General features: G+C 45.9%; 3 protein-coding genes across 3 annotated transcripts; 1 reads left to right on the top strand and 2 right to left on the bottom strand.

Moving 5' to 3' along the window:
* Positions 1-1,477: 1,477 nt before the first annotated feature.
* PAAG_03082 (hypothetical protein) lies at positions 1,478-2,162 on the top strand (the record flags this gene model as incomplete). The annotated part of the gene is made up of 2 exons (XM_015844842.1): positions 1,478-1,611; positions 1,946-2,162. 2 exons carry the CDS (start codon positions 1,478-1,480, stop codon positions 2,160-2,162), a joined length of 351 nt encoding a protein of 116 aa, XP_015702048.1.
* A 2,892-nt stretch (positions 2,163-5,054) lies between these two features.
* Positions 5,055-8,160, bottom strand: PAAG_03081 (hypothetical protein; the record flags this gene model as incomplete). Its single annotated transcript, XM_002794490.1, has 5 exons — positions 5,055-6,446; positions 6,510-7,355; positions 7,436-7,652; positions 7,739-7,836; positions 7,960-8,160. The coding sequence occupies 5 exons, from the start codon at positions 8,158-8,160 to the stop codon at positions 5,055-5,057; spliced, it is 2,754 nt and encodes a 917-aa protein (XP_002794536.1).
* A 2,346-nt stretch (positions 8,161-10,506) lies between these two features.
* PAAG_03080 (cell differentiation protein rcd1) lies at positions 10,507-12,036 on the bottom strand (the record flags this gene model as incomplete). Its single annotated transcript, XM_002794489.2, has 4 exons — positions 10,507-10,687; positions 10,778-11,153; positions 11,232-11,387; positions 11,487-12,036. 4 exons carry the CDS (start codon positions 12,034-12,036, stop codon positions 10,507-10,509), a joined length of 1,263 nt encoding a protein of 420 aa, XP_002794535.1.
* Between the last annotated feature and the right edge of the window lie 62 nt (positions 12,037-12,098).

Here is a 12,098-nt window from a genome sequence, read left to right as displayed (position 1 = left end):
GCCATGTTCTTCCCGCTTCGAGGACATGTCCTTTTCAGAATTTATCAAGTTACCTTAAGTTTAGCGATTTATCTGGCGGGAATACCCAAGAGGATTTTTGGAAATTTTCATAAATTGATCATTAAGAATTCATGGAAATGTCTCTGTGCTTATGCTAGACAGATATCTTGTCAGGCGAGTGTTTTCCTTCAGGTTCAGCCGGTCCCCTTAACCTCGACAAACGTTTCTGTCTTACTATCATGTGTCACCTATGTTTTGATTTTGAATCCGCCGATTCAAAACATAGCGAATCAGGGATTTTCTCCTTTAGAACGAATGCTTAATGTCTGACCTGCTGCGAGAGAGTATGACAGTATTCAGGTAACGCCCTCGTTTGCATAAATGCTCGAAGATCCATTCTATCCAAGGTGCTACCTGTAGGCACCCCTCTGGGAGAAGTGCAAGAGATATGTGAGAAAGGGTTGGCGGGGATGGCAAAATAATACCCAAAAGAATGCTGAATGGGAGGGGGGGCAGTTTGGTGTTGAGATCGAGATTACTGCCCGGTGTAACTAGGTCTGGCTATATTTCCCCTTCTTTCTGATCCCAGTCATGCTCGAGGTCGGTTGGCTCGAGGCTAAGCTAAAAATGCCTTTTTCTTTTTCTTTTTTATTTTGTTTGCTCTTGCGAAAACACCCTTTTCGCAAGAAGGCAGGATAGAGTTGAGGGGTTTTGTTTCCTGTTCATTTCTCATCGTGCATGTAAATAGCAAATATCTAAAATGCCCGTCTTCCCTCTTACCACTTTTACTGCATAACGTCCGGGGACAACATATGTGTGAAGATGCCATTTCATGCTTTAACTAATAGCAGCCTGGGAGCTATAACGCTCTAAAGAGGAGGCTTTGCAGGCTACCATACCGGCATGTTACAAGCACCCTTCCCACTGCTATCTCGCTCTGTGTGTCTAATCCGACCATCGACACTGTTCTCGATTTTAGAGGAATCCCGAGCTACCGTCACAATAACCCCCGAACTCAACACAACAATATCATGTTACTATTCAGGTAAGAGCTGTTTTTCCGCCTGCTAGGAAGGGAATAATCCCCCATTTCGTGGGTTTATGGCTTTTAGGGGGTGGAATAACCTTTGCAAGGGCTAGTTAGCCGGTTATTTTGTGTAATTTCTTCCCTCATCTTTGCCCCCTGCAGACAATAACCACCCTCGACAATAGCGAACCTTTCCTTGAATTGTGCCAGACAGTCGGGATGGCATTTCCTTGCAGTATAAGTTCGCTAAAAATTATATATTTGCTCCTACCATGACGTTAAGAACTTTCCCGAGATGTCCGGTTGTCGCCTTTGTTTTCTATTCGAGAAGATAGCACTTCCAGGTAAATCGTGTAACTAACATTAAATGCACAGTGCATGCAAAGCATGTCGAGGACAACGTTTGAAATGAAGCGGTCACCCGTGCGGGATCGTGAATTATGAATAATAATGCATGTAAAGTTTCAGGGAGACAATGCGATTCAAATTGCGGGAGACATTTCTTCGACAAGGCAGGTTCTAAGCGACGAGAGACTCTTAGGCCGTGTGCTTGATTGTGCTCTCGATGAGCAGGTTGCACAACAGTTTGTAGGGTAATAAGTAGACCCCGATTGACGTAGGAAGCAGTAACATCGTGAAATTTGAGATGCGGGCAATATCCCCAGCTGCTCTGCTTTTCTCTTTTGGCTACTCTAGGTGCTAAAGGGAGGGAGTGTAAAGAGAAGAACCCTTAGCTATCTCAAAATATCAGCACTTGCAATTTCATGGATTAATGGTGAAATGGAATAAGTGATTCGAGCCCGACTTCGGCCATTTCGTAGGGTAAGTGACAGAGGGGTGTGTTGATGCCGATGGACGCCTGTGGGGCTGATGATATTTAGGTCCATTAATTAGTTAACTAGTTAACTATTGAACCAGGGCTGATCAGAACTATCTATCCAAACCAGATATTGGTGGACAGCTTTCAGAACTGGACACCGCGACAACGGTGAGGTCGTCCTCAGACATCATCCGAGACCTGCCCAGCAGAGTTCCCTCGATCGATATTGCTGGCAATTATCCTAAAATAGCCACAGAGTTCTTGGTTGATGGAGTGTTGGCTCACAAGGTGGCAAATTTTCCTCTTTGCGCTTGAGTTGACCCCCAGACCCATGCCCGAATGACGCTTACACTGTGTCCCTGCCGCCCAGGTCATATCTCCTGTGACATGGTGACGAGACATTCACAAACCTCTGTGGATGTGGATGGATGTGGTACTATTGCCAGCTGCTTTCTCAAGCTTGTGTTAAATTTGAGAACTTGTTGCTGTGGTGTGTCTGGTGTTGGTGCTTCAAAAGCTCACGTATTATCACAGTTGGGTTGTGATTGTTGCGACACAATACCCGATTCTCAGGACTGGGTGTGTGTGTGTGTGAAAAACTGATTGAGCTAAAGCGAACACTACCATATCATTCCATGGAGGTTCGCAAGTGGGATAGCTCTGAAGAGCTATTGGAATTTCCAACCAGTCTCGTATATGCCATCTTCCAATCATGGTACTCGACCATCGCCAGGGGAGATTGCCAATATCTTTATATTTTGCCACTCAATATTTGCTTTCAGAGCCATGCATGGACGGCCTCAGATCGACCTGTTAGTTTCTAGTCCAATATCAAGTTCCTGCTCCTCGTTTTGTTTCCAAGCATTCGCCCCCCATGGGATATCAGGTTTGACCAAGCTGAGAATGTCAACACAAGCAACAGCCCTTGAAGCTATTTTCACCTGCGGCGACAGGGAAACGAAGTGCGGGGAACGAGACGCAGAAACCTAGTGCTGCTGTAACCCACATCTACCATGACTATGCATTAAACCTTTGTCGCGACTGGGGAGATTGGATAGGCGCGTAGTGTTGGCCCCTGATCACCGTCTGCCCGTCTCATCTCTCCATGGATTCTCGTAGGTGGGATTGGAGGGGGGGGGTGGCAAGAAGGCTCTTGACATAGGATTTTTCTATTCCTACTCTTAAAGCCCATGGTCCAATTCACTGGTGGAGTTTTGGCAAAGCACATGCCATATGGACGTCAAATCGCTCCCCAGCGAAAAAGCGAATACTATCACACGTCTCACCCGCGCCATGGCTAGCACTTCAGCGCCATATATTGGGGTGGCACAGGGCGCAGCCAGGCCTGAAACTTTTCATTTCCGAGCTATTTTGTTACATTGTATGAGGCACGCTCTGTGGAAATAGGCTGGTATGCAGCCTCGAAGGCTTGGTTGGCCGCTGCAATGTCGGACATATAAGGCGCCCCTTAAAATGGCTTGCTATACTTGGAAAAATAAATAACTGTTAAAGGCAGCAGAGGTAAGAAAACGGATGGAGTCCTGAACGTAGCACAGGACATAAGCAAAACAAATTTCCGATTCCTATTCTCATTTCTTAATGGGTTGGGATAGATTGGGAGCCTGCAAAGCAGTTTTCAACCTGTTGCCCTGCATTTCAATCCTCGTTCTCCAGTTTCTCCATGCTTCACTTTTATGATTCTTCCCTGGCCTAGGGCATTATTTCAACTTTCCTCCGCTCCGTACTGTCGTGTTTCGTTTGGACTTTAGGCCTGCATGAGCTAGTCGTACAACCGTCTACAGTGCCTACCTAGTCTCACCATCCAGCTCACTATTAGATCTCCGACTCAATTTCATTTGTTATTGAAACTTGTTGGAGGGTGAGATGATTGGCTAACAGCCGGCAAGCGCCGGGTCCCGTGTCTCCATCTCGCGTTTGTGGATTTCTTTTATTTTCAAAAACAAGGATCCTTGCTTTCTAAACCAATAAGTCTTGTCGGACTCATATTGTGTGTGGATATCAAGTCATTGGAATGATAGTGTTAACGTCTTCCTTGTCTATTGGAGATGCCGAGAGGAACCAGCTGGTAACAGTCAGAGGGGATATCCCGAAAAAGGGGAACTCCTCCTACTCATGTTTTCGAGACATTGCTCCTCTTAGCTTGGGGAAGTAGGAAAGATGCGTTTCAAGCCTTCTGTGAGGTATGGGTAGGAATTGAACATCTCTTTTCCTTTGCATCTCAGCATCTCAAATATATCCCTCTATGTAAATGTCTGCTGGCTGGAGAAGGAGGAGAGACACTGGGCCAGGAGAAGATTTGGAGAAGCTTCAACAAAACATGAGCTCCGATAAATGAAGGGGTAAAAAACGCTGCGGGGCGCTTTTTGTAGACGAGTTGGGTTAAAAGTAAAGGGGCTAACGTTTCTCTAGAAAATGTCAAAAATAATTAAATTGGAACATAGCACCAAAACTATAAATTGAAGGGAAAATATAACGGATTATGGTATCTTGATACCTAAGAGTTATACTTCTATGCTAACCTCCTCACTCTATCCATTTCTCACTCTGAAAAACCATATCAAAACTCCTTGAAAGAGAAGCAATGGTCCTAAAACCAGAACATCCAGGGTAGAGAAAAGAATAAATGGAGTTAATGATACATACATGCACCATATACACACATGAAGTACAGGGGATGTGGATGCTTGAATGATGTTACAAAAACAAGGAAGTGCACTATCAGCCCCTTTTTCTACTTCTTTTATCTCAATCAACCAGAAAATGATGGAGAGGGGGAGAGAAAGAGAGCACAAATGGGATATGTATCATATCATACTCATTTAGTGATAGGAGGCACATTGTTACCTATGCCTGAATAACAGGGGGAGCAATAATGAAACAAAATGTAGTGGTCTTCGTGATTGAAAAGCAGCTTGAACAAAACGCAAAAATCCTGGATGATGCATTGTTGAGATCGCCTATTTCCTTCGTTCCCCAAGGCAGAACAAACAAGGAGTTTGCTTTGCTTGAATACTTTTCCAAGGCTTCTTGTTACTTTCTTTTTCAAGATAACATAAGGAACGGCGGGAAAAGTTGAGGAAAAATAACAAAAAAGCGAAATTTTGAAAGGGAGGTAGTTCATCCAAGGCATCCATCCATGATCCTGTCATTTAATCTGCAAAATATATTCTCGAATCGCATTGCCTCTCATTGATTATTATTTGATTTCTGTGTTGGCTGAACTTGAGTAGTCCGGAACGCATGCTGTTGCTGAACCCGCGGTTGTGGGAGGATCACACAATCCAAAACCTGTGGCGTTGTACCAGATATCTGATTCTGATGCTGGCTCTGACTCTGACTCAGGTTTAGACCTTGCGCCGCCGCCAACTCGTTCTCCCTCCTTCTCCGATCCTCCTGATCGGGAGTCATGCTCTTGACAGGTGGCGGTATAGGGGAATCGGGAGAAGCTCTACCCATTAGCTTGGGACTGGGATGGAGTCTCTGTACAGGTGGCAGAATGGGCGTGGTCACCGTGCTCGAAGAGGTAAAGGATGAAAGAGGTGGGTGTGCTGGGGAATGTTTTATGGGGCTTATACCTGAAGTGGGAGGTAGAGATGGAGAGGGAGAGGTGTATGCAAATGAATTCCTGGCTGGTGTGGAGGTGGTGGAGGAGAAAGAAGGGGATGTACGAGAAGGGTTAGATGGCTGGGCTGCTGTGTAAGCTGGGGAGGAGGTAATGGCGTTTTGTGTGGGAACTTGGTGATGGACGCGCGGAGTGGCAGGAAGGGGTCCATTCGGAAGTGATGAAAGTGGGAATCCGGCTAGCGAGCCGACATCTTGGTTTCCCTGCGTAGGGGATATGGAGGGGAGGTTTCGTATTGGGGATATGAAGGAGCCTGCTTTCGTTGATGGGGATGCGGAGATGCGTTGGGGGGTGAAAGAGCTGGAATTTGATCTTGGGTATAGTCCTGGAGGGTGGTAGTGAAGAAAATGAGGGGCTGGTCCTGGCGGCTGAGTGTTGGGACGCGGGAGCGCGTTTGAGGCTTCGTTGGTAAGGGAGAAAGGGGATGGAGCCAATGAGGAGTTAGGCTGCTGTATATTGGAACGGGGGTGGTGACCAGGAGGCAGAGGATAGAGACCATTGTGCATTGGCTGCATTTGGTGCTGGGGCGACGAGGGTAGGGCCGGCTGGCTAGAGAGAGAGGTGGTTTGAGGGTTAAGTAAACGTTGCCCCTGGCTAACCTCAACCACAAAACCATTCGTTGAAATATTGCTTTTTGGCAGTGGGACCGAAGGTTTAGCAGGGGAGGAAGATGGGTGTTTGGCCTTCTTCACTGAAGGGGAGAGGGAATGATCCTGCCTCTTGCGTTTTTCTCCATTGGCCTTTGGCTTGCCAGTCGAGGGAGGGGAGGAAGAGGCGCCAATGCGGAACTTCAGAGGAGGGATTTTCGGTAGATTAGCCTCCTCTATACGACGTTTGCAGTCGCTACAGACAAAATGGAAATCTTCCTTTTCAGCTTCATCTTTTGGAATAACCAGACATTCGATATGTTGCCAAATATTGCATTTCTCGCAAGCAACAATATGAGAACCATCATCCTGTGTCAGAACTTAGTGACCACTCACGAGCCGCACCACAGTAGAACAGCAAAGGTGACTTACAAGATTCTCCCCATGCACACCACAACCGGAACAATCGAAAATCCACTGTTCCTCGTTCTGTAGAGCCTCGAGATCCTTCTTGCGCTTCTCCATCTCAGCCTTCAAATGCCTCTTAGACATCCTCGCTTCGCCGCTTTCAATCTTCTTTGCCTCCTCCGCTATCTTTGCCAGCTCCTCTTCATGCAATCTCCGTTTTTCTTCACGGTCCTTGAGACGCTGCTCCCGGGTCATCATGCGGTACAGCCGTTCCTTCTCAATCTTCTTTTGCTTCGCCTGCTCCTTAATCGCAGCGATGCGCTCTGCTTCACGCTTTCGCGCCGCTTCTGCAGCTTCCATTTCCTGGCGTTCGCGGTCTTGCTTGCTTGCTATTCTGCTTGAGCGTTTTGCATTGGCCATGCGTTGCATATTAATCAATTCTTTCTCTCTTCGTTCTCTTTTCCTTCGCTGAGACTCCTCGACTTTTTCAATGACAGGGATGACATTCTCCACGAGCTGTTCTCGAAGGAACTCTTCGTTGGGATCTTTAGACTTTTTAATTGTTTCGAGGAAGGCGTTATACTGTGCAAGGGTAATAGCAATGCACTCCCATTTGTAGCCACGGTCGGATGAATCATGTTCAGCGCCTCCATTAGCCTCATTCTTGGGCTCTTTATCCTCTTCATCTTTTATTCCAGAAAGCTTTCGCTTTTTCGCAGCGCGGGCAGCTGCTCTCGCCTTTTTGCTGTTCGCCTTTGGTTTAGCAGGCCTAGCAGCCGGGATGGGAGGGTCAGTTCGACGGTACAACCTGTTATCATCGAGCACGTAGTAAAGCCGCTCATCGCGATCATATCCAATTTCGTCCACGCGCTATTTAGTTCATCCCGAATCAGCAATCAGCTCCTCAAGATGTAGCACAAATCTGTCTAAGGGGCCTACTAGTTACATACCCATTGAGTCTGCTCCGTTTCCTTTTGCTCTGGCATCCTTTCGCGCATGCGATCCGGATTCCAGAAAGTCCATAACGCTAATTGCTGCAAAATACGTATTCTTTGAAAAATATCGAGATCGTTGAACTTGATAGGCTCCTCTGCATCCCCGAACGGGTTACGGGCAGGTGCTTTTGCCAAGTATTGCCGCCTGGTATACTCTTCGAAGTTTTCCGACCTATCTCGCCAAAATAATAGAGGAAAATTATTAACTTGAGTTTGTCAATGCCAGGGGGGAAAAGAGGTGTTGGGGGAGGGGCATACGTGAGTCCGCGATGGGATGAGACGAATTTTAGGAGGGTTAGTCCGATATCGAGAAGTTTTGCTGAAGGACCAGGCTTCAGACATTCCGTTTCCAAGTTCTGTTGAGATCAAAAGAGTTGCGTTAGCAAATCTGTGTGTTCCTTTGCCGGGAAAGTAGATGAAAGTGGATAAAGGAAACCCAATAGGACCCTGGACGAAAAGAAAAAGCAAGGAAAACGCACATCAATATCGATATCATCGCTAATCTTCACCACCTTCCCGAAGGAATAGATATACTGCACAAGATTCGAAAACTCCCACATATTGCGCAGCTGGTGGAGCAGGCCATGTTCTTCTTCATGGCCCAGCTGCGGTTCACTCTTTTTCGCGACATGTGTACTTGAATCCTCGGTCTCCTCCCTGGCGCGCTTTCGCAAAACCATTACGGAGGTTATTTTCGCAGGAGTCCGCGGATGAGATCGTTTGACGCGAAATAAAAGGCTTATCTGGTCTCGACTAGAGATAGGATCGGTATCTAGGTAGACTAGGGATCTGACCCAGACGGTCTGCGCGGCGGAGGGTAACTAGGGGGGAATAACGAAAAGGTGCCGGAAGCCCTCTTGTCCTAACAGTCGTCTATAGTCTATTGTCCATAGAAATGCTTGAGGGGAAGCTCAGAAAAGATACTAGATCAATAGGAGAAATAGAAGAAGTAGAGAGGCATAGAATGACAAAACAAGTGACACGGGGGGAGTTGACAAGTGCCCAGAGCCGCATTTATTTTTATTTTCATATATTGGAGAAAGTCAAGGCAAGAAGGCACGTCGATCAAATCGGGAAAGGTCGATAGTTCCACGGCGAAGGAGAAAACGACAAGGGGAAACGCTTTGGGTTAGCGTGAAGCGTCGCGTCTGCCAAGCCATATGCTAACTGGCGGGGGAAGATTGGTAAGCGCAAATCACCGTGTCATCTAAATTATATTAACTAATGGGTTTAAAAGTTGGGGCGTGGTTAGTCACCCAATATTAAATTGCTCAGTTAAACAGTCTACACATTTCACACACTACCACCACACTGCATATATTACTTATACATCTCTATTCAATCTCACCGTTCCCAACACTGGTAAGAGGTATGTTATGGATTAGGATTAGCTAAGAATAAGGGTCTGAGATGTATGATTAAAATCACTTCCGTCAAGAGCATATAGCTGAAGATGTGAGGTTATGTGGAGGTATGATTAGCGTATGTAGTTTTAAAGGGTTAAGTGTCATGGTTTATTATTATCATAAACTTCGCCGAAGGTTTTTCCGCACAAAGATTTAAAACCATGTTCAACCCCCTTCGAAAACCACGTTTTAACTCTAACGCCCACAGAATGATGACATCATTTGTTTGAGAAAGCGAGACATTACCGCAATGCCAAGTAGGATATTAAAATATCCATCAGATAAGAAAAGATAGGACCTAAGCATGAATAAGATCTCAACATCCCCCCCCATCTTATGACCCTTATTGCTTGGTAAAATCCGCCAGGAACCCTAACCATATCACCAACAAGGCCAGCGTGAAAAAATGTAGAATGGAAGGAAATGAAGCATTTGTATACTTAATCCCATCAAACCAAGGGAGTCAGTAAAGTTTAACAAAAGTAAAGTTGAACTGATAGGGCCTCGCTTCAACTGTTGTTCTCTCAGCCTCCTCTCATCTCTTCTCTTTTTCTCCCTTCAGAAAAACTTGAAAAACACCAAGAATAACTGTAAATTAAAAGTTCTGTACGAGAAGATTGGTTTTGCATGAAAACACTACCTGGAAGGGGAAACACAGAGAAATAACACTCAACCCTGGCTAAACAAGACAACTTGCCAAATGCTCATCTCCTGCCAGAAGCAACATCTATTCATTTCACATTCACCTCCCACACTTTCCCAAAGGAATTTTCCCTATCTGTACCATAATCAAGAGGGTAATGAAGTAGAAAGTGAATGTAAAATGAACATCCATGGCATGGCCCCATATAACAATCACAAATCGAAAATTAAAATCAAAAGGTAAGACAATTCCAGTGCTGAAGCATGAAGTTGACAAAGGGAAGTGACAAAGGAGTGCCATCGAGAGAAAGACTGGGGAAGAAGCTGGAAGATGCAAAACAAGAGGGGGATCGCGTTTGTGTCTCCGGGAAAAATGAAACATAAGACATGAATATGACAACTGAGCAATGATGGTAAAATTATGGGCATAATAAAGTAAAATGAGATCATTTATTACATGACAACAAAAGCACAAAGAAAAGAAGAAAAAGTGAAGAAAGGGGAGAAAAGAGCAGGGAAGAAAAGAAAGATAGAAAAAAGATTCTCCCAACTCACTCGCCCAAATTACCCAGCCCCTGAGGTGCAATCAAAGCCAAATTGAAGAAACAAAACGCAAAAAGAAAAAGAAGATCCGCATTCATTTGAAACATTTCCTTTTTCCCTTGTACCCTGCCTGTGATGCCTCTACGCCGAGATTTGCACAAGACCATTTCTTGTCCGCCGCCTATTTGGCAGTTATTTTGTCTGTTCAAAGTTCGTCCTACATCGTAACAAATATGGATGTATGACTTCTTTTTTGTTGAAATTTCTTTCCCCCAGCCCACTATTAGCTTTTTTTCCTTTCTCTCTTCTTATCAGTGTATTCGAGTATTATTTCGCAGACAAAAGGCAAAAAAAAAAAAAAAGCAGACAAAAAGAAAACATGAAATAGAGGAATCGACAACCTACTTTCTTTGGAATTTTTCTTCGTTAGATATTTTACATAGTGGCGCCAGTCGAGGTCCCGTCGACAACGTTATCGGACAGATTAATTAGAAGTTGAGCTAGGCAACGTTTCGTAGCAGCATCATCACGCAGGACTGATGAGAATGTTGCATCCCGAAGGGGCTCCGGAAGGCATTGGCGGAGGGCTTCACGTGCGCGATTGTTATCGCTCAGACTAGATAGAAAGATTAGGAGCATAACTCAGACAAACCGGGTAGCAAAAAAGATTAATAAACAGAGGGGGGGCTTAGGATAAGGAAAATACCGAAGAAAACAACGAACGACATGCTTAAGCAGCCGCACAGTTTGCTGCTCAACAAGCTGAGTGACCATATTACTCAACACGGTTCCAACGGCATAGAACCGCTCATAAGTAGCACAAATATATGCAAGGCCAATATCATCCAGTAAGATCTTTTGTACAATAAAGATGGCAACAGTCTTGCTTAGTTCGGAGCCTGTTTCCATGATGCGAAGGCATAGGGGAATGATTTCCGTCGTGAGCAGGAAGTTTATGACGTCTGACGAGTCATTTTTCACCAACGCGCCGATTACACCAAGAGAGGTGAGACGGAGATATTCAAACGGACGAGATTTCGAGGTGGTGTTAAGAAATGGGTAAAGGAAAAGAGGGATATGTGCTGTATTTTGGCCAGGAGTCAGCACATCGGTTTTCAGATTACAATTTCATTTGAGAGCCAGTGGCGATTTCATATTACCATTCAAGAAAAGAGTGCGCGTCTCGTTGTGCGAAGCCACACATTGTAACAGAGCGAGAGCGTTGCAAACCCTATTTGAGGCCGCAGCAGTCAACTGGGATGGGTTCAATAGAGGATAAACAGAGATAATCTCCTGAAGTAGAGAGGTCATAACACCTGCCCCAAAATAAATGCATCAGTTGTTTGAAAAGGCGACAAGATGGTGAGAGCAAAGGCAAGGAGGAGGCTAGAGGACAACCTCTCATCATCACGTACCGAAGGAATGCCATATTATAAGAGCGAGTTCCGGCACCTGCTCCCTCTTCTTGCTAAGCTCCATTAAAGCAGCCTCTCGCCGAGCAGGATCCATAAGCTCAGCCACCCACACAAGGACTCTCCGATTCTCTTCGCTGATACCCCCATCGATATTGCCAGCACCAGCAGCGGCACTATCTACACCGGACGCAGCCTGGTTACCAGCAGCAGCGACAGCGGAAGCAGCAGAGCTACTATTCAAGGCTATCCGATTGTAATGTTGGTGTTGGGCCACAGCAGCCGCAGCGGCAACCGCTGCCTGCGCTTGAGCATGCTGTTGGGCTGCCAGAGATGACTGGGGATGGTGCTGTTGGGACTGCGCCTGCTGCTGCTGTTGTTGATGTTGCTGTTGCTGCTGCTGGTAATGGGAGGACTGTTGCTGCTGTTGTTGTTGCTGCTGTTGTTGCTGCTGTTGGTGCTGCTGTTGCTGCTGGATCCAGGAAGCGTCTGCAGCTGTCTGGGGATATTGATGCTGATGTGAGAAAAGGTGTTGGGATTGAGTCTGTAACATCGCGAAAACAGGAGTATGAACGCCACAACTCTGGGGAGGTTGTCCCCGAGTGACCAGCTTTG

Source organism: Paracoccidioides lutzii (genome assembly GCF_000150705.2).
Source record: "Paracoccidioides lutzii Pb01 unplaced genomic scaffold supercont2.8, whole genome shotgun sequence".
Taxonomy (NCBI): domain Eukaryota; kingdom Fungi; phylum Ascomycota; class Eurotiomycetes; order Onygenales; family Ajellomycetaceae; genus Paracoccidioides; species Paracoccidioides lutzii.
The sequence above is the reverse complement of the archived record's forward strand: the minus strand, read 5'-3'. Positions and strand labels throughout refer to the sequence as shown.